This window comes from Chiloscyllium plagiosum, chromosome 1 (genome assembly GCF_004010195.1).
Source record: "Chiloscyllium plagiosum isolate BGI_BamShark_2017 chromosome 1, ASM401019v2, whole genome shotgun sequence".
NCBI classification, from domain to species: Eukaryota; Metazoa; Chordata; class Chondrichthyes; order Orectolobiformes; family Hemiscylliidae; genus Chiloscyllium; species Chiloscyllium plagiosum.
In genome coordinates, this window is record NC_057710.1 from 6,148,061 (window position 1) to 6,170,928 (window position 22,868).

Here is a 22,868-nt window from a genome sequence, read left to right on the forward strand (position 1 = left end):
TTAAGGATGGGAATTTTTGTGAAGCCTCCTCTCATTAGTAGTTTAATTGTCCACCACCATTACTGACTGTAAGTGGCAGAATTTAAAGCTATGTCCCCTCATTCTAGCCATCACCATCCAAGGAAAAGGGCTCTCACTGTCCACTCTATCTAATCCTCTGATCATCATGTACGTCTCGACCTTCTCTCTAATGAAAAAAGCCTCAAGTCCCTCAGCCTTTCCTCATAAGACCTTCCCTCCATACCAGGCAACATCATGGTAAATCTTCCCTGCATCCTTCCAAAGCTTCCACATCCTTCCTATAATGCGGCAACCAGAACTGTACGCAGTACTCCAAGTGTGGCTGCACCAGAGATTTATACAGCTGCAACATGACCTCATGGCTCCAAAACTCAATCCCTTCACCAATAAAAGGTAAAAATTTCTGTTTACACGAACACAACACATCAGAAACTAATTCACAGGCTATGGGAATGCTTTGAGATACACCAAGGGCAAGGGATGATTTTGGATCCACCATAAAGCATGAGATAAATGCAAATAAATTTGCTCATAATTAAGAAAAGCTTTATGACACATTCCCTTTCCAAATCTCCACTACTGGTTCTCTACAGATGGCAGTTTCTTGCTCAAGGCATCAGAACAGCCATCACACTCAATGAAGCTTTTGGTTATTTCTATCTACATTGATCCCAATAACCTAAATCTCATTTTGAAACCAGATATTTACCTAGACCTCATCTTGAAAGAGTTTAACACAGCTCAGGTGTTTTTTGTGAGAGCTACTTCCAGATGTCAATAATGCCAGAGGCAAATTAACTTCTTCTGATCTCTGGTATTGCTGATCTAAAGCAGATTGTTGCCATTTTGTGATTCTAAAAGGAGGCCCACCACTGCTTTCTTAGAGAAAACAGGGGCAGCCAATTAAAACCCATAAATAAATGCACAACTTGCACATTTAGTTGCACAACTAGGCACAATGTTAGATCAGGCCCCTGACCAAATCATTAAGGACTAAAATATGTAATACTTTCACAGAGTAATGGCTAGGAGGTACAGCCCAGAAACAAACCAATTTGGCTCACCTAGTCGTGTTTGTGTATTTATCCCCCACATAAATCTGTGCCTACATTCATGAAACTAATGCTGTCATTAACTAATTGCCTTCAAAACAATGAGGGAAATAAGCAAGTACCTCTTCTTCATCCTCCTCATCTTCAACATCTAAGATTCCAGAATCCTGTTCAGACATTGGGCTGGTATTTTCCATCTCAGCATCAAAACCAGTTCCACCATCTTTCTTCATTTTCTTCCCGGTTCCAACCTTATGCTGCTGAGAGACAATATTATCCAGGTTCCTCTGCTGATGGGCCTGAAATAAAAGCAACAAAATATTTTCAGAATAAATTACAGCAGAATTTGTTGGTGGGTTAGCAATGGGTAAACCCAGCACCCAGCAAATATATCAGAGTGCTGAATACATCAAAAGTAACTAGAAATTGGACTAGGTGTGGACTTGTTGGGCTGAAGGGCCTGTTTCCACACTGTAAGTAATCTAATCTAAAAAAGATTTCATGAGCCCACCATCTTCTAAAACATCGCACAACTATCAAACCATATATTGAATTGTGCTCACTGTTGTCCCACAGACAAAGGCAGCAGTCAAATCAGTGCACTGCATTGCCCCCTCTTGAATTTAAATATATGATTCAGTGATGTGTTTTGTTTGCAGGGGTAATAATATTGGTCAGGACAATGGAAGAATCCTGTGCTTTCATTTGGGAAGTACCATGGAACTTGTCCCGCTTAGTAATTATAAACTGCCTCTCCTTTAGTGTCTCAACCAAAACATGACAACTTTGCGCATGAAAGGGTCAGTTTAGATTCTATTCTCTTGGAAAGAATTTTTAACTCATGACCTGCTACACAGGGGAAAGCAATGTTGCAGCTGTTTACCATCTGAATACTCTCCTATTAAATGATCAGTTGAGAACTCTAATGGTCAGAGATAACAGATCGGACAGATTTGCACGTTTACTGTGCAAACACAAACCTTCTCTCCTGTTATTTTAGGACCTCAAAGCATTGAAAACCTTTCCCTCCTTGAAACTTTAGTCTACTGCCACAAGCTTATTAAATATAAAAGACAGAGGGTGGTGGTGGAGGGTTGCTTTTCAGACTGGAGGCCTGTGACCAGTGGTGTTCCATAAGGATCAGTGCTGGGTCTGCTGCTTTTCGTCATTTATAAAAATTATTTAGATGTGAATATAGGAGTTACGGTTAGTAAGTTTGCAGATGACACAAAAATTGGAGGTGTAGTGGTCAGATAGGAAGGTTGCCTCAGATTACAACGGGATCTTTATCAGATGGGCCAATGGGCTGAGGAGTGGCAGAATGGAGTTTAATTTAAATGAATATGAGGTGCTGAATTTTAGAAAGGCAAATCATACACTTGATGGTAAGGTCCTGCAAAGTATTGCTGAACAAAAAGACCTAGGAGAGCAGGTTCATAGTTTCTTAAAAGTGGAGTTGCAGGAAGATTGGACAGTGAGAAAGGTGTTTGGTATGCTTGCCTTTAATGGTCAGTGCATTGAGTACAGGAGTTGGGAGGCCATGCTGCAATTGTAGAGGACATTTGCTAGGCGACTATTGGAATACTGCGTGCAGTTCTAGTCTTTCTGCTATAGGAAGGATGCTGTGAAACTTGAAAGAGTTCATAAAAGATTTACAAGAATATTGCCAGGGCTGGACGATTTCAGCTAAGGAGAGAGGCTGAATAGGCTGGGGTTATTTCTTTTCTAGAGGGTCAAAGGCTGAGGGGTGACCTTATAGAGTTGTGTAAAATCATGAGGGGCAAGGATTGGATGATTCCACCCCACCAACTTCTGTATACATCGCATCATTCTCCGCCATTTCCACCACCCACAAACGGACCGCACCACCAGAGATATATTTCCCTCCCCACCCTTATCCGCTTTCTGTAAAGACCGTTCCCCCAACAACCTACCCTCCCCTCCCGGCATCTTCCCCTGCCATCGCAGGAATTGCAAAATCTGTACTCACACCTCCCTCCTCACCATCATCCAAGGCCCCAAAGGAGCCTTCCACATCCATCAAAGTTTCACCTGCACTTCCACACGTCATCCACTGTATCTGTTGCTCCCGATGCGGTCTCCTCTACATTGGGGAGATAGGCTGCCTCCTTCCAGAGTATTTCAGAGAACATCTCCAACTTACCCGCACCAACCGCTAAGGACATACAGGTCCAGGGCCTCCTCCATCACCATTCCCTTACCACCCTCTAATCCCATGGTATCAATGTGGATTTCACCAGTTTCCTCATTTACCTCTCCACCCCCAAGGCTCCCAGGCTCATTCCTGATGAAGGGCTTTTGCCCGAAAGATCGTTTCTCCTGCTCCTCCAATGCTGCCTGACCTGCTGTGCTTTTCCAGCACCACTCTAACCTAGACTCTGATTTCCAGCATCTGCAGTCCTCACTCGCCCTGAATTGACAAGTACTTTTAACTAGGGTGGGGGAGTCCAGAACCACAGGACATAGGTTTAAGGTAAAGATTTGAAAAGGATCTAAGGGGAAACATTTTCATACAGAGGGTGGTGTATGCATGGAATGAGCTGCCAGAGGAGATGGTGGAGGCTGGTATAGTTACAAGATTTAAAAAGCATCTGGATGGGTATATGAATAGGAAGGGTTTAGATGGATATGGGCCAAAAGGTAGCAAACGAGAGACTAGATTTATTTAGGATATCTGACCGGCATGGATGAGTTGGACCAAAGGGTCTGTTTCCATGCTGTATATCTCTATGACTCTAAATTCACTTGTCAATCCTATACTTTAAACTTTGCACTTCTTTCCGACAACCATTCTTACAGGTGTATGCTGTGATTTCTGTCTTTACAACAAAAGATTATGGTTCAACTTCCATTCTGAAGGCTTCTATGAGATTTACATTGGATATTTGGCATGGAAATATTCAACCGTCTACTCCATGTCGCTGTTTATGTGGCTCTGGGGCTTTCCCCCAGTTTCTTTCCTCATTTTTATCCCCTATTCTAATCTATTGCCATAATAATTTATAACGTTCTCCCTCATTTGTTTGCCAGTTTCTCTGTAAATACATTTATACTAAAAACCAAAAGAACTGCCGATGTTGAAAATCAGAAACAAATGAGTCTAGGGGAATGAATGGATACTAATGGGGAATGTTAGTAGTTGACAATGGACTGTGTGCGTGAGCAGCCCATTTGACGACAAGACCTGGTGTGTGGGTGTGGAGTAAGGACATGGGAGAAGATGCTCAAGCACTAAAATTATTGATCTCAATATTAAGTCCAGAAGGCTATAGAGTCCCTAAGTGGTAAATGAGGTGCACTTCTTCAATTTGCGTTGAGCTTCGCTAGAGCGCTGCAGCAAGTCTGAGACAGAGATGTTGGCCAAAGAACGTGGTGGTGTGCTGAAGTGGCAGGCAATTGGAAGCTCAGGGGGTTTTTTTGGTAAACAAATGTTGGTGTTCTGTAAAGCGGTTACCCAGTCTGGCTTTGCTTCTCCAGTGCAGAAGAGACCACATTGTGAGCAGTGAACGCAACAGATTAGATTGAGCGAAGTGCAGGTTCACCTGGATGGTGTGTTAGTGGTCCTTGGAGACTGAGGAGGGAGGAAGTAAACAGGCAGGTGTTAACCTGCAGGGAAAGGTGTCACAGGGCTGTGTTGGGAGTAAATGAGGAGTGGGCCATTATTCTAGAGGAAATGATCCCAGTGGAGGGCTGACATGGGAGGAGAAGTGAATATGTGTTTGGTCGTGGCATCCCACTGAAAGTGACAGAAATGGCAGCTAATAATCATATAGATGCGGATGCTGGTGGGATGGTAGGTGAGGTCAGGGGGAACCTTATCACCATTGAGGGAGGGAAGAGAGGGGTTGAGGGCCGAAGTGCAGAAGATGGGTCAGACCGGCTGAGGGCCCTGTCAACAGCAGTGCTGGATAGTCCTTGGTTGAGGAAGATGGACATTTCAGACATTCCCTTGTCGAAGTTGGCATAATCAGAACAGATGCAATGGAGATGGAGGAACTGTGGGAACGAGGTCAGGGGGAACCTTATCACCATTGAGGGAGGGAAGAGAGGGGTTGAGGGCCGAAGTGCAGAAGATGGGTCAGACCGGCTGAGGGCCCTGTCAACAGCAGTGCTGGGTAGTCCTTGGTTGAGGAAGATGGACATTTCAGACGTTCCCTTGTCGAAGTTGGCATAATCAGAACAGATGCAATGGAGATGGAGGAACTGTGGGAACGAAAGAGACTCTTTACAGGAAGCAGGGTGAAAGGATGTATAGTCAAGGTAACTGTGGAAATTGGTGGGCTTGTAGTGGATATTGGTGGCCAGCCCTTCCCCAGATGGAAACAGAGATGTTGAGGAAGGGAAAGGAGGAGTCAGAGATGGACCAGGTGAAGGCAAGAGTGGGGTAGTAACTGGAAGCAAAATAAATAAACTTTTCTCAAACTTTTCTCTGAGAGAGGGAAGCATGTCATTGATATACTGGAATTGTGGGTAGGAGCCAGAGTAGGCCTGGAACAAGGAATGTTCCATGTATACCACTAAGAGGCAGGCTTTAAATAAATCTGTCCGATTTGTTTCAAACACTGCTCATAGTAGCAAGTTCAATGCTCGTGCCACTGTTGGGTAAAACGTTGCTCCTGAATTCCTTATTAGATTTCTTTGTTTACATGGTAGATGTAAAGGATCCCATTGCATAATTTGAAAGTTTAGCAAGAGTTCACCTTGCTCCCAGTTAGGAATTAACCATCAATAAACATTGCAAACACAGACTCTCTGGGTATTATCAAATTGCAATTTGTGGGGAGGTTACTATGTGTAAATTGATTGCTGTATTTTCTATACCACAACATGTGGAGAAAGAAGATTCAATTGACTGTGAAGTTCTTGGGTAGTACTGAAGTAGTTAGATGCTGTCAAAATGGAGATTATTTCTTCTGTTGTTTTAAACTGCTTGAATATTGTTGTTCAGGCCAAAACTGCTGCCCCTTGGTTTCTGAATCTTAAAAGTTAGAGAGCTTTTCTTCAATTTGCTCTTAAAGTATTGGTATCATTGCCACAATTATAATTTATTGTCCATCAATAACTGCTCTGAAGCCATTATGAGTCAATCATAAAGGCAAATACCAAAGTTGCCTTCAGGCCTAACAGGGTATGGCTTGGAGGTTCCATTCCCTGAATGATGTTCATTTTTAACTGGTACGATATGACATTAAGTTATCAAATTTATTGAATTGTATTATTACTATAGCATGAAGGGATTTCAAACTCCTAACCTCAAGATTCCCATTTAGTATTAAAGACTTTGAGCTCATGGAAACTATGCTCCCTGGTGCCTTTAGCATGACAAAGAAAGAATCAGATTTCCACTTTTTTACATCTTTACTGAACTCAATTCTCATTGAACATTTTATTGAAGACTGATGAAGCTGCAAAACCAGACCTACACTCAAACAGCCAGGGAAAATCTAAGAATAGACAGGTTTTCGCTTAGTATCCCACCAAAAAGACAGTACCTCTGATAGTGCAACACACTCCAGTGTAGTACTGAGCTACACTGTAAGCTTAGACGTTTGTGTCCAAGCCTCCAGAACAGAACATAAATTCACAACTTTCGAACTGAAGAGGCACTATCAATGAACTACGGGCAACAATGAGCTCCTGGATTATCTTGCGATGACTCTGTATTGCATTGGTGGGATCTCAAAATAAGCTTGTTCACATCCCTACCTCCTTTGTCTAAAGTTTGTTCTGAAATAAAACAATGGATCTTTGTATTAGTGTACACCTTATTATGTCTCCCAGAAACATTTTCAAGTACTTCATAAACAATTGCTTTGAAGTAAAGAGGCTGCTGTGAAACAAACATGGCAGTAAATCTGTGCCAACAATGTCCTGTAAACAGAAATAGGATGTATGATCAGCTAATGTGTTTTTGGTGGTATGGCTGAGGAAGAAACATTGGTCAGCAGAAAAATAAAAGTACTAAAAACTTGCAGACATTGCCAATGAACAGAGCTCACACCCACTCAAACATAAACTTCACACAGTAGCAACACAAACACTTAATTAAAGAGAGACTTGTGCTTATAATGAGCCTTCCACAACGTCAGGACAGCGCTATTCATTTCATAGCCAATAGTGTAGTCACCATGTGGCATGGGAAATGAGGCAGCCGATTTGCAGAATCAAGATTCCACAAACAGCAATGAAATGAGTGTACAGATGATCTGCTTTAGATATATTTCAAGGTATAATTGCTTCCCAGGATGCCACAGGCAAATCCTCATCAAAAGGGATAAAGGATCTTTACGGTTCACTTGGGATGGGCAGACAGGATCTTGTTTAATACCTCATCTCAAAGTCAGCATCTCCAACAGTACAGCACTCCCTTCATATAACACCATAAGATAGAAGAGCAGAATTAGGTTAATCAACCCATTAAGTTGACTTTGCTGTTTGATCATGGCTGATATGCTTCCTAACCCCATTCTCCTGCTTCTCCCCATAACCCTTGATTCCTTTACGAATCAAGAACCTATCTATCTCTGTCTTAAATACACTTAATAACTTGGCCTCTCCAGTCTTTAGCGGCAATAAGTTCTGCAGATTCACCACCCATTGACTGAAGAAACTCCTCATCTCAGTTCTAAAGAGTTGTCCCTCACCCTGAGGCTGTGCCCTCAGGTCCTAGTAGCTCCCACTAGCGGAAACAACTTCTACACATCCACTCTATCCAGGCCTCTCAGTATTCTGTAAGTTTCAATCAGAGCCCCGCCACCCCCATCCTTCTAAACGCCATTGAGTACCGACCTGGAGGCCTCAATTGCTCCTCGTACTGCAAGCCCTTCAACCCTGGGATCATTCTCTGGACCCCCTCCAATGCTAGCACATCCTTCTGTAGATAGGGGGACTATTACTGTTTGCAATATTCCAAATGCAGTCTGATCAGAGCCTTTTAAAGCCCGAAATAACTGCATAGGCGAGTATGGCATCACCAAGTCATGATTATTGACTTGTATACGGTACACAATGTCCTGTGGCTGGGGCTGTGGGCTGTGGCCAGCTCAGAGTCAGTCCCCTCAACTGAGGAGATTCTAAATCCTCTATTTTTTTTTAATGAAACGGTACACAATACAAATAGTTAATAATAAACAATAATCAGCAGTCCACAAAAGATTGCTATTTACAGGGGAAGGGACAGCAAGGCCAAACCCTAAACCTCACCTTGTAATCCGTAAACAGGGAAATGAAGACGGACCTCAAATACCACCTTAAGTCATCAGAAAGAAAGCAATAACAAACTCATACAAGACAGTCCACTCAAACGAACAACAAAACAATGCAGAGAACACAAACATCACTGGCAACCCACCCACCCCTCCCACCTTATCTACTGTCCATATTGGTCAACCAGGGTTTCCTGATTGACCCAGTTTAACAACCTTATTCAAGGATCTTGTGGTCAACAAGATCCACCTTGTTCCAATCACTATAAAGCCTCAACAATACATCTCTGTTCTTGTATTCTCCCCCTCTTGAAATAAATGCTAACTTTGAATTTGCCCGGCCAACTGCCAACTGAACATGCATCCTGAATTAGGTCTCCGAACTTCCTTTATACTCCAGTTTTCCAATGCCTTTCCCAGTTTAGAAAATAGTCTATCCCGCAATCCTTCCTACCAAAGTAGGATCTCATACTTTCCCACATTGTGTTCCATCGGCCACGTTTTTGCCCACTCTCCCAAACTGTCCAGGTCCTCATACAGCCTCCCCACTTGTTCAATACTACATGTTGCTTCATCTATCTTTGTATCATCTGCAAACATAGTAAAAATGCCCTCAGTTCTTTTGTGCAGATCATTTATGTATAACGTGAATAGTTGTGGTCCCAACACTAATCCTTTGCAGAACTCCACTAATCACCTGCTGCATCCTGAGAGAAAACCTATTATCCCCACTCTCTGCCTTCTGCCAGTCAGCCAATCCTCAATCCATGCTAATACCTTGCCCCGAACACCATGGGCTTGTTTACTAGCCTACTGTGCAGCACCTTGTCAAAGACCTTCCTGGAAATCCAAAGAGATAATGTTCAATACCTCACCTTTGCTTAACTTGCTTGCTATTCCCTCAAATAATTCTAACAGATTTGTAAGGCATCACCTCCCCTTGACGAAGCTGTACTGACTCCATCCTATTTCACCCATGTACTTCTAAATACTCCACAAGCTCATCCTTAAGAATTAACTCTAAAATCTGACCAATGACTAAGGTCAGGCAAATCAGCCCTCTCTTCTCTCTCCCTCCCACTTAAACAGGGGTGTTACATTAGCTGTTTTCCAGTCATCTAGCACCCTCCCTGACTCCAGTAATTTCTGAAAGATCATCACCAATCTCTGCAATTTCTATCTCTACAATCTGCTCAGCTATCTCCTTCAGAAATCTGGGGTGTAGTCCATCTGCTCTGGACGAATTATCCACCTTCAGTTCTCTCAGCTTCCCCAGCAACTTCCCCTTAGTGATGGCCACTACATTCACCTCTGCCTGCTGACTCTCTTGAAGTTTGGGTGTGTTGCTGCTGTCTTCCACTGTGAAAAATTACACCAAATACCTATTCAATTCTGCCACCATTTCTTTGTTCCCCATGACTGGGTGAGTACAGGAGTTGGGAGATCACTTTGTGGCTGTACAGGCCATTTTTGAAATACTGTGTGCAATTCTGGTCTCCCTGCTATATAGGAAAGATGTTGTGAAACTTGAAAGGGTTATAAAAATTGACAAGGATGTTGCCAGGGTTGGAGAATTTGAGCTACAGGGAGAAGCTAAATAGGCTGGGCCTATTTTCCCTGGAGTGTTGGAGGCTGAAGGGTGACCTTATAGAGGTTTATAAAGTCATGAGTGGCATGGATAGGCCAAGATAATTTTCCCAGGTTGGGGGAGTCCAAAACTAGAGGGCATAGGTTTAAGGTGAGATGCGAAAGATTTAAAAGGGACCTAAGGGGCAACATTTTCACACAGAGGGTATTTGGAATGAGCTGCCAGAGAACGTGATGGAGACTGGTACAATTATAACATTTAATAGTTATCTGGATCGGTATATGAATAGGAAGGGTTGAGGGAGATACGGGCCAATTGCTGGCAAATGGGACTAGATTAATTTAGGATATCTGGCTGGCATGGACGAGTTGGACCGAAGGGTCTATACACAGCTCCATGACTACTTCTCCAGCCTCATTTTCCAGTGGTCCAATGTCCACTCTTGCCTCTCCTTTATCTTTTATATAATCGAGAAAACCTTCCCCAATCTTCTTTTATACTACTAGCGAGCTTATCCTCATATTTCTCCCCCTTCCCTTATATGATACTAGACTATTAGTCTTGTTCTATGCATGGCTCAAGCGGGACATGAACCCACATAACCTGCTGACTCAAAGGTACAAGTGTGTACCATCTAAGACACAAGAGTACATAGGTGACCAGTGAGAATATGAATATATATCTCACCTGCGGCTTAAGGGAAGTCAATGCACAGCATAATATTTGCCACAGAACCATAGAAAGTCACAACAAAATTATGACAGATACTTTTGGATTTTGATTTACACAGAGGCAATTGGAAGTTGAGATTCTGAAAAGTCTTTTTTTTTAAAAAAACAGGTCATAAAGTCATTTGGACAGTGTCCCAAACACAAAAGTTCCAAGAAAACATGTGACTCAGAGTGTCTGAAGAACCCCTCGAGAGTTAATGAATATAACATTTTCAATGTTAGGTTATGACAGGCAGAATAAACACATTAAAGAAATTGGTTTAAGTTTTGACTTCAGAACAGAACAGAAGATTCATAGTTCAAGTTCAGACAAACCCAGACTTTAGAACGCTGAAGAAAGTAGAACAGTTCCTCCTACCGGAATCAAGTCACTTCAATTGAAGTAGTTTAAAGTCTGTTGAAGTTCTAGAATAGAATAGAATCCCTACAGTGTGGAAACAGGCCATTCAGCCCAACAAGTCCACACCGATCCTCTGAAGATGATCTCGCCCAAACCCATTCCCCTACATTTTCCCTGACCAATGCACCTAGCCTTTATCCTTGAACACAATATGAGCAATTTAGCATGGCCAATTCACCTAAACTGCACATCTTTGGAAGGAAACCGGAGCACCCAGAGGAAATCCACACAGACACAGGGAAAATGTGCAAACTCTACACAGACAGTTGCTCAAGGTTAGAATCAAACCTGGGTCCTTGGCACTGTGAGACAGCAGTGCTAACCACTGAGCCACCATGCCACCCCAAGACAAGATAGTTTAGTATAGGTCATCCAGATTGTTAGAACTAAGAAGATTTAGGCCATCAGGACTGAGATGTTCATCAACAGCTTTGGAAAGGAATCATAAAACTGTCTCCTCAATTCAAGAAAAAGAAACTGAGAAAGTCAGTTACACGGCTTCTGTTAAAATCTCTGAGACCATAAAAAATTACAGCAGAAGTAGCCATTCTGCACCTCGAGTCTGTCCCACCATTCAATCTGATCATGGCCAATCCAACACTCCTCACGTCCTCTTTCCTGCCCTTTCTCCATAATCCTTAATTCCCTGATTTATCAAAATCTATCCCAGTTTTAAAAATGCATAAGGTCTTTCTGCAGCAAGGAGTTCAAAAGACTGACAACGCTCTGAAAGAAGAAATTCCTCCTCATCTCAGTCTTAAATTGGAAACCCTTTACTCTGAGACTGTGCACTCTGGTTCTAGATTCTCCCACAAGGGGAACCATCCTCAGCATTAACCCTGTTAAGCCCGATAAGAATCCTATATACTTCAATCCTATATACTTTCATTCTTCGAAACTCTAGTGAGTAGAGTCTCAAACTGTTTAATCTTCACTCAGAAGACAATTCCTCCACAGCAGGGATCATTGTGTGAACCTTCTCTGAACTGCCTCCAATGAAACAATATCTTTCAACAAATAAGGGAACCAAAACTGCCCATAGTACTCCAGATGTGGTCTCTCACCAGCACCTTGCAGTTGCAGTAAGACTTTGGTATTCTATAGGCAAAAGTGAGGACTGCAGATGCTGGAAATCAGAGTCTAGATTAGAGTGGTGCTGGAAAAGCACAGCAGGTCAGGCAGCATCTGAGGAGTAGGAAAATCGATGTTTCGGGCAAAAGCCCTTCATCAGGAATTTTCCTGCTCCTCGGATGCTGCCTGACCTGCTGTGCTTTTCCAGCATCCCTCTAATCTGGACTCTGACTTCCGTATTCTATTCTCCAACCCCCTTGAAATAAGAGTCAACATTCCATTAGCCTTTCTGATTACCTGCAGTACTGTGTGCTAGCCTTCTGTGTTTGTGCACAAGTATCCCAAAGTTCCTTTGTATTGCAGCTTTTGCAGTTTTTCTTCATTTAAATAACACACTGTTCTTCTGTCCTCCCTTCCAAAATAAATAATTTTGCCTTCTCTCACATTAGACTCAGTTTGCCAACTTTTTGCCCAATTATTTAACCTATCAATATTTGTCTGTAAACTGTTGGAATCCCTCTTGCAACTTGCCTTTCCAACTACATTTATGTTTTCTACAAATTTGGCTACAGCACATTCATATCCTTCCTCTGAGTCATTAAAGTATATTGTAAACAGTGCGGTCTCAGCACTGAATCCAGTAGAACCCCACTTGTCACGGGTTGCCAACCTAAATAAGAAGCCTTTATCCCCACCTGCTGTTTCCTGCCCATGAGCTAATGTTCTATTATACATCCAATACCATGGCATCTTATCTTATGACTTAACCTTTTATAAGATATGTTATCAAACACATTCTGGATTTAGGATTTCTCTTCTTTCTCTGGGATTAACTCGAATGGATGGCATTGGGGACAAAAGGTTGAAACTTTGTTTTAATATCTGTGTTAAGATCTTTCATGTTTATTCTTTTGTGTAATAACATGATGTTCTTATATTAAAGAACATTTGTAGCCTGGTGTGAATATGTTTGTGATTAGCCATCATGTTAACCAAGGCAAAAATTAAACATATGATCTGTCAAACCAAGTTTCGTTCTGGGATCTGAATTGTCTGATATTACCATCAGCTGGGATCACAAGAGAACAGAAGAAGAATACGTAGCTTCCTGAAAACCAGTACGTTTTCGCAAAATCTGGTCCTAAATTTATATGTGACCCGGTTATTTTCCCTATACATGCATATTTCTCACAGTCCATTAGATCAATCACACAGGCAAATGCCATTCATCATTCAGAACACTCAGTATTGCTGCTTTTCATCTTGCATTTATCAGGATAATTTGCAAGAATAGCAATTCAAGGAGCAAACCAATATTTGTAGTGCTTGAAGAATACATAATTCATTATTTCTTCCTCAGGGCACTCTCTAACATTTTATATACTTTGAGATGTTTGTCATATTTCTGGAGAGGAGGGGTGGGGGGATGGAGGGTTTGCTGAAAGCAATAGTGAGTGCTCTGGAAAGCTGCTTGCAGCTCCTGGGAGGACATTAATGTTTTGTTTCCCACTCATGGGATTGAGGTGTCACAAGCTGGGCCAGTATTTATTTGCAGCATCCTTTCCCCCAAATGCCCTATTCACCGTTCCCTAACAGAGCATTTTGGAAAAATGTGGACGAATGCAACACATATGTGGACGAATGCAACACAAAGTGTATATTTAACACACAAAAACAAAAGATTACATACGTTTTGAGCTGATAAAGGTCTATGCCAAAGTTCAGAAATACAAATTTTGAAATAACAGTCTGAAGTACCCAAAACACTTGTGAAAGGGAGTGCATAACAATACTCCACACAACACTGCCACAAAAACAATGGCAGGGAGCCAAGCAAACGTTCCAGAAACTACAATGACCTCTTGTCCCTCAATCAGACAAGTGCAGAATTATTTTTGAGAAGTGCAAAGTCAACATGTTAACATTGTTTTTCCTTTCTCCTAAACTGAAGCACAAACCCACAAGAGTGATAAGAACTGTATGATTTGTCTGCCCTTGCTACTGTTATCTTCCAGCCCACTTCCCTATAGATCAGATCTAACAACAAAACTCTCTGTAAATGGACAGGGACGTGACAGATTGACTTGGCCTTTGTTTGACTCCACAGCCACGGTCAGAAGTGCATGAACTGAGTTGAGGTAATGCAGTCTTGATCTAAATAGGCCTTCTTTGTATAAATAAATGCAATGTGTACACAAGGCTCTGATAAAGGATTTTAACATGAATCCGAAAAGATTATTTTTGCATATATTAGGTTAAGGCTAAGAGAATGCTTCATAAATAACAACTATAATTTTAAAAAGCAAAGATTATTACTGTATCTTGACAAGAAACATAGTCTCAGGAGTCGTAGCTAGCTTACTCAAATCATCAGTCCTGCTCCACCAGTCTGACGACCGTACAATCAGCAAGCATGCTAGATTAGGACTGGGTAAAATCTTAAAGCACAAGAGGCAGCAATTCAGTCCACTATGCCTGTGAAAGCTCTTTTAAAGAACTATTTAGTAGGCCCTAAATCTCTATCTATTGTGCATACCCGTACTATTCCTTCCCCCTTCAAGTATGTTGTAAGTTACCACTGAATCTGCTTCCACTACTGTTTCAGTCAGTCTTTTCCAAGTCTGGCTTCTGATTCTTCTGTCAATGCAATAGGTACCTACATTGGTATCTGGGACGGGACTTTTAACTACCAGGACTGATTAAAATTCCTGATGAAGGACCTTTGCCTGAAACATCGATTTTCCTGCTCCTCGGATGCTGCCTGACCCTGCTGTGCTTTTCCAGCACACACTCAGGACTGACTAAAACTCAGGAATGTGCAACCAGAATGAGCAAAGCAACACAGAAGAGTTTGTAAATTCAAGGAAATTGATGAGCTGCACTATAATAGTGCATTGCAAAAATCACAAGACCACCTGTATTTTTACAGCATTTTCTATGCCTTTTTTTCAGCATATATTGCCCATGCCATTTCTTTGAAAAAGTTATTTCTCCATAGTCAGCAACCTTCCTTCCTTCAATAATTTATTTTTGCAACTTCACATTCAATCTGGGTATCTCAGCCTTAAATACACATAAGGACTCTGCTCCCACAGCTCTCTTTGGCAAGGAGTTCAAAAAACTCGCAACTCTCTGAGAGAAGAAATTCCTGTTTATCTCAGTGTTAACTGGTCACCCCTTTATTCTGAGACTGTTCTCTCTGGTCCTAAACTCTCCCAGAGTTGGGAGGTTATGTTGCAGCTGCTAGCACATTGGTTAGGCCACTTTTGGAATACCCCATTCAATTCTGATCTCCCTGTTGTAAGAAAGCTATTGTTAAACTTGAAAAGGTTCAGAAAAGATTTACAATGATATTGCCATGGTTGGAGGGTTCAAACTATAGGGAGAGGTTAAATCGGCTGGGGCTATTTTCTCTGGAGGGTCAGCGGCTGAGGGGTGACCTTATTGAAGTTTATAAAATCATAAAGAGGGTGAATAGTTAAGGTCTTTTCCCAACAGCAAAGGAGTCCAAAGATTTAAAAGGGACCTAAGGGGCAACTTTTTCAAGCAGAGGATGGTGCACGTATGGAGTGAGCTGCCAGAGGAAGTGGTGGAGTATGGTACAATTAAAACATTTAAAAGGCATTTGGATGGTGATATGAATAGGAAGAGTTTAGAGAGATATCGGCAAAATGCTGGCAAATGGGATTAAATAAATGTAGAATATCTGATTGACATGGACGAGTTGGACTGAAGGATCTGTTTCTTTGCTGTACATCTCTATGATGGGAAACATCCTCTCAGCATTTACCCTGTCGGGCCTGTTATGAATCCTCTGTGTTTCATAGTCATAGAGCATCATAGTATTAGAGTCATACAGCATGGAAACAGACCCTTCGGTCCAACTAGTCCATGCCGACCCATAATTCCAAACTAAACTATTCAGATCTGCCTGCACTTGGCTTATATGCCTCCAAACATTTCTTATTCATGTACTTATCTAAATATCTTTTAAACATTTTAACTGTACCCAATGAGATCAATCATTTTAATGAGATCACCTCTCACTCTTATAAACTCCAGTGAGTAGAGTCCCAACTTTTTCAATCTTTGCTCAGAAGACAATCCCTCTGCAACAAGGATCACTGTGTGAACCTTTCCTGAACTCCCTCCAATGAAAGAATTTATTTCATTAAATAAGGGGATCAAAATTACTCACAATGCTCCAGATGTGGTCTCACTAGCACCTTGTACACTTGAAGTAAGACTTCCCTAATCTTGTACTCCAATCCCCTTGAAATAAGGGCCAACATTCCATTAACCTTCATGATTACCTGTTGCAGCTGTGTGCTAGCTTTCTGTGTTTTATGCACATATATCTCCAAGTCCCTTTATGTTACATCTTTCTGCAGTGCCTCTCTATTTAAATAATGTTCTGTTCTTTTATTCTCCCTTCCAAAATGAACAACTTCGCATTTTCCTGCATTATACTCTGTTTGTCAACTCTTTTGGCCACTTACATAACCTATGAATATCTCTGTTTGTATCCCTTTCCAAACCTATTGTTCAACCTACTCTTTGTATTCTCTGAATCCTTCTCTAGATTTTTAAGCCAGGACTCTGGATTACTACAGAAAGAATTATATTTATATATCAGTTTTCATGGATTCAGGACATCCTTGATAAAGTTCAGGCCTTCTAAAACGCTGTTGCCAATGGTCTTTTCATCTATTATCCTTGTACCCGCTAACCCACACTGCATCGCAGTTCAGTAGTGTCTCTTTTTTTTATTTTATTGGTATGATTTGATTTATTGTGTACCAAGATACAATGAAAAGTGTTATCTTATGTGCGTTAGAGGCAGATCGTACTGTACAAGTTCATCAGGGTAACAGAACAGAGTTCAGGATATGTGTTATAGCTGCCAAAAAGGTGCAGAGAGAGATCAATATTAACATTTAAGCGGTCTGTTTAGAAGTCTAATAACAGTGGAGAAGAAACTGTTAGTGAATCTGTTCGAACATGTATTTATACTTTTGCATGTTCTGCCCGATGGAAGAGGATGAAGAGAGTATAATCAGGGTGAGATGGGTCTTTGATTATGTTGGTTGCTTTCCTGATGCAGCAGATCAGATAGGATGCTTTCTATAGCGCATGTATAAAAATTTCTAAGAGTCTTTATGACATGCTGAATTCCGTAAGCCTCCTGAGGAAGTCGAGGCATTGTTGTGTCTTCTTAAGACCATAGGACCATAAGACATAGGAGTGGAAGTACGGCCATTCGACTCATTGAGTCCATTCCACCATTCAATCATGGCTGATGGGCATTTCAACTCCACTTACCCGCACTCTCCCCGTAGCTCTTAATTCTTTGCGAGATCAAGAATTTAGCAATCTCTACCTTGAGGACATTTAATGTCCCAGCCTCCACTGTGCTCCGTGGCAATGAATTCCACAGGCCCACTACTCTCTGGCTAAAGAAATGTTTCCTCATTTCCATTCTAAATCGACCCCTTCTAATTCTAAGACTGAGCCCAGAGGTCCTAGTCTCCCCGCCTAACGGAAACAAATTCCATTATCCACCCTTTCTAAGCCAGGCATTACCTTGTAAGTTTCTATTAGATCTCCCCTCAACCTTCTAAACTCTAATGAATACAATCCCAGGATCCTCATCCATTCATCGTATATTAGGCCAACCATTCCAAGGATCATCTGTGTGAATCTCCACTGAACACGCTCCAGTGCCAGTATGTCCTTCCTGATGTGTGGGGCCCAAAATTGGACACAGTATTCTAAATGGGGCCTAACTAGAGCTTTATAAAGTCTCAGAAGCACATCACTGCTTTTATATTCCAACCCTCTTGAGATAACAACAGACTCAACATGCAAGTTAACCTTTAGAGAATCCTGGACTAGCACTCCCAGATCCCTTTGTACTTTGCTTTATGAATTTTCTCACCGTTTAGAAAATAGTCCACACCTGCATTCTTTTTTCCAAAGTGCAAGAACTTGCATTTGCTCATGTTGAATTACATCAGCCATTTCCTGGACCACTCTCCTAAACTGTCTAAATCTTTCTGCAGGGCCCCCACCTCCTCAGTACTACCTGCTTGTCCGCTTAACTTTGTATCATTGGCGAACTTTGCCAGAATGCCCCCCAGTCCTTTCATCCAGATCATTAATACATAAAGTGAACAGCTGCGGCCCCAACATTGAACTCTGCTGGACACTAGTCGTCACTAGCTGCCATTCCAAAAAAGAACCTTTTATCCCTAACTCTCTACCTTCTGTCAGACAGCCAATCCTCAATTCATGCCAGTAGCTCATCTTGAACACCATGGGCCCTCACCTTACTCAGCAGCTTCCCATGAGGCACCTTATCAAAGGCCTTTTGGAAGTCTAGATAGATAACATCCACCAGGTTTCCCTGGTCTAATCTACTTGTTACCTCTTCAAAGAATTCTAACAAGTTTGTCAGGTATGATCTCCCCTTACTAAATCGGTGCTAATTTGTTCTAATCTGACCCTGCACTTCGAAGAATTTAGAAATCTCCTCCTTACCGATGGATTCTAAAATTTTACCTACAACCGAGGTTAAGCTAATCGGCCTATAATTTTCCATCTTTTGTCTTGATCCTTTCTTGAATAAAAGGGGCTACAACAGCAATTTTCCAATCATCTAGGACCTTCCCTGACTCCAGTGATTTTTGAAAGATCACAACCAACACCTCCATTATTTCCTCAGCCACCTCCCTCAGAACTCTCAGATGTAGCCCATCTGGGCCAGGAGATTTATCAATTTTTAGATCTTTTAGCTTTTCTAGCACTTTCTCTTTTGTAATGGCTACCATACTCAACTTTGTCCCTGACTCTGCTAATTGTTGGGATATTACTCATGTCTTCTACTGTGAAGACTGACACAAAGTACTTATTAAGTTCTTCAGCTATTTCCTTATCTCCCAGGACTAGCCTTCCTTCATCAATTTAGAGCGGCCCAATTACTACTTTTGCCTCTTGTTTGTTTCTTATGTATTGAAAGAAACTTTACTATCATTTCTAATGTTACTGGCTAGCTTACCTTCATATTTGATCCTCTCCTTCCTTATTTCTCTCTTTTTATTCCTCTGTTTGTTTTTGTAGTCTTCCCAATCTTCTGATTTCCCAGTGTTCTTGGCCACTTTAGAGGCTCTCTCTTTTTTTTTGATATATTTCCTGACTTCCTTTGTCAGCCATGGCTGTCTAATCCCGGATAATCTTTCTTTTCTTTGGAATGAATCTCTGTACTGTGTCCTCAATTACATCCAGAAATTCCTGCTATTGCTGCTTTACTGTCTTCCCCGCTAGGCTCTGCTTCCAGTCGATTTTTGTCTTTTCCTCTCCCATGCCCTGTAATTAACTTTGTTTAACTGTCACAAAATTACATCCGATTTTGCCTTCTCTCTTTCAAACTGCAGACTGAACTCTTCCATATTACGATCGCTGCCTCTTAAGTATTCCCTTACTTTAAGATTTATAAAGTCTGACTCATGACTGTTGACCAATGGTTGGTAATTGTCACTCCCAGGAACACTCTTAACTATCCCCACCTCAGTACCATTGATCCAGACAGGGGTGTGCCCTCCACTCCACTTCCCGAAGTTGATGACCAGCTCCATTGTTTTGCTGACATTGATGGAAAGATTGCTGTCTTTACACCATTCTACCAAGCACTTTCTTTCATGTACTCTGTCCCATCATTGTTCCGACCTACAAAAGTGGTGTGGTCAGCAAACTTGTAAATGAACTTGGTGTGGAATTTAGCCACACAGTCATGTGTGCATAAGGATTACAGTAGGGGGCTGAATATGCAGCCTTGCGAGCACTGGTATTGAGGATTATTGAGTTTGTGTTGTCGCCTATTCTTACTGACTGCGGTCTTTTGGTTGAAGGCAGAGCTGTAGTCAATAAGTAGGAGTCTGAAGTAGGTGTCCTTGTTGTCCAGATGCTCCAGGGATCAGTGCAGGGCCAGGGAGTTGCACTGGAAGGTGAATTCCAAGGAATCAAGTAAATCTGGGAGGCTGCAGTTGATGTCAGCCATGACTAACCTCTCGAATCCCTTCATAATTATGGATGTCAGAGCCACCTAGCAGTAGCCATTGAGACATACTGCATAATGTTTCTTTGGCACTGGGATGATGGAGGTCTTCTTCAATATGGTGGAGACTTCCCATTGCTGTAAAGAGAATTTTTAAAAGTTCCACCTTGTTTTCAAATCCCTATATGACCTTTAAATGGGTTCACAAAGGCAATTCACTACCACCTTCTCAAGGGCAATTACAGAGCGGCAATAAGTGCTGGCCCAGCAAAGATCACAACCCAGAAAAAGCACTTAGAAACCTTCTCCATCTATAGGCTGTCCATTCAATCCACAAGACACCTGGGCTTCTCCAGCTTCTTAGGGTAGTCTGATACTAATAGTTCCAACACAGCCAGTCATGCCTTCCGCAGCCACAATTATGGCATTCTAGAATTCTCTCACAAAAACTCTCTGCCTTTCTTTCCAACATAAAGTTGAACCTAAATTCAAGTGCTTTGGTCATGTTTTTGGTCACTCGCCCAATAGCATCCCAGAAATACCAAACGATCAAGGGGCATAAGAGAGAGGGGAAAACAACAGAATAACTATCAAAAGAGAAAATGCACTCAGGAAACTACTGGGAGTAAAGATCAATAGCTTCTGTGGACTTGATGAGTTGCATCCTCGGATATTAAAAAAAAGTAGGTGCTGAGATAGTGGATGCACCTAGGATCCTAGTTAAGCCCAAATGGATTGGAAAACCGCCAACGTAACACCTTTATTCAAAAAGGAAAGGCGACAAAAATCAAGTTACCTTGTTAGTTAACTTAATATCTGGCAATAGGAAAGTGTTAAGAGGACAAAGGATGTAGTAGCAGAGCCATTTCAAATAAATAATCTAATCAGATAAATTCTAATCAGCACATGTTGACTTTATTAGAAGTCTTTGATCTGGTTAAAAGCAGGATAGATCATTATAGAATCTTTACAGTGTGGAAACAGGCCTTTTGGCCCAAGTGCACACCGACCCTCTGAAGAGTAACCCCACCCCAACCCATTCCACTAAATTTACCCCTGGCTAATGCACCTAACCTACACATCCCTGAACACTATGGGAAAATGTAGCATTGCCAATTCACCGAACCTGTACATCATTGGATTGTGGGAGGAAACTGGAGCACCCAGAGGAAACCCACGCAGAATGTACAAACTCCACACAGACATTTGCCAGATGCTGGAATTGAACCCAGGTCCCTGGCACTGTGAGGCAGCAGTGCTAACCACTGAGCCACCGTGGAGAACAAGAAGGCGCAATAGCTTTGGATTTCTAAAATGCATTTGATAAGGCACCACACAAAACGGTATTGTGGGTACTATATTAGCAAGAACAAGAGAATTAGCTAACAGAAGACACAGTTGGAATAAAGAGGCATTTTCACGAATGGCAACCGTAACAGGTGAGGTGCCACAGGATCTGTGGTGAGACCATAATAATTTACAATAATTTAATGACTTGGATAATGGAAGCCCAATTTTGCAGATGACACAAATGGCTTGCAGAGGTACACAAATGGATTAGATGTGCTGACAAAATCTTTACAGATGGAATATAATATGGGAAAATATGAGGTTATGTAATTTGGTCAGAAGAATCAAGGAGGTGCATTATATTTAAATGAAGAAAGAATGCAGCAGCAGAGAGGTATTTGGAGGTTTTTGTACATAAATCACAAAATGCTAGCATACAAGTTCAGCAGATAATAGGAAAGACAAATGGAATGCTTGCCTTTACTTCAAAGGAATAGAACATAAAACTAGGAAAGTTTTGCTAAAAATATAAAAGGCATGAGCTAGACCACACCTAGAATATTGAGAACAGTTTTTATATCCTTATCTAAGGAAAGACACATTGGCATTGGAAACAGTCCAATGGATTTATCTCAAGCATGGAAGGATTTTCCCATGAGGATGGGTTGAGTAATTTATGCCTGTACTCATTGGAATTGGAAAGAATGAGAGGAGACCTTATTGGACCATATAAGATTCTTAGGAGGCTTGTCAGAGTAGATGTGAAGAGGTTGTTTCAACTTATCAGACAGGCTATGACCAGAGGAAACAGAGTAAGGGTGTGCCCATTTAAGATCAAGATGAGGGAGAGTTTTTTTACTTTCACAAAGGGATTCAATCTGCTCCGTGGAATTCTTTACCACGGAGTGCTATCAAGGTTGAGTTATTAAGTGCTCCGGTTTCCTCCCACAGTCCAAAGATGTGCAGGTCAGGTGAATTGGCCATGCTAAATTGCCCGTAGTGTTAGGTAAAAAGGGGTAAATGTAGGGGTATGGGTGGGTTGCGCTTCAGCGGGTCGGTGTGGACTTGTTGGGCTGAAGGGCCTGTTTCCACACTGTAAGTAATCTAATCTAATCTAATCTAATCTAATCTAAAGTATATACAAGGCTGAGGCAGACAGATTTTTAATCAGTATGAGAATCAGGGTTATGGGGAAAAGGCAGGAAAGTGATGTTGAAGATCATTAGATTAACCATGATCTAATTAAACGGCGAAGGAGACTAGATTGGCCAAATGGCCTACTTCTGCACTTGCATCTCATGGCCTTATATGGCATATTTGAGAGAATCATTTGTGACACAGGAGGCAGCCATTCAGCCCAATTGTCCAAGTCAGCTCAACATAGAACAATCCAGTTGGTTCTATTTGCCTGTTCTAACATCACAGCATTGTAAGTT

General features: G+C 41.7%; 1 protein-coding gene across 5 annotated transcripts in view; it reads right to left on the bottom strand.

The window, feature by feature from the left end:
* Positions 1 to 22,868, bottom strand: part of exoc6b (exocyst complex component 6B) — a 652,306-nt gene that overhangs the window by 396,547 nt on the left and 232,891 nt on the right. For all 5 annotated transcript variants that reach the window (XM_043690482.1, XM_043690394.1, XM_043690575.1 and 2 more), the window contains exon 7: positions 1,196 to 1,372. In XM_043690482.1, coding sequence (XP_043546417.1) covers positions 1,196 to 1,372 — 177 coding nt within the window. The remainder of the gene's footprint in view (positions 1 to 1,195; positions 1,373 to 22,868) is intronic.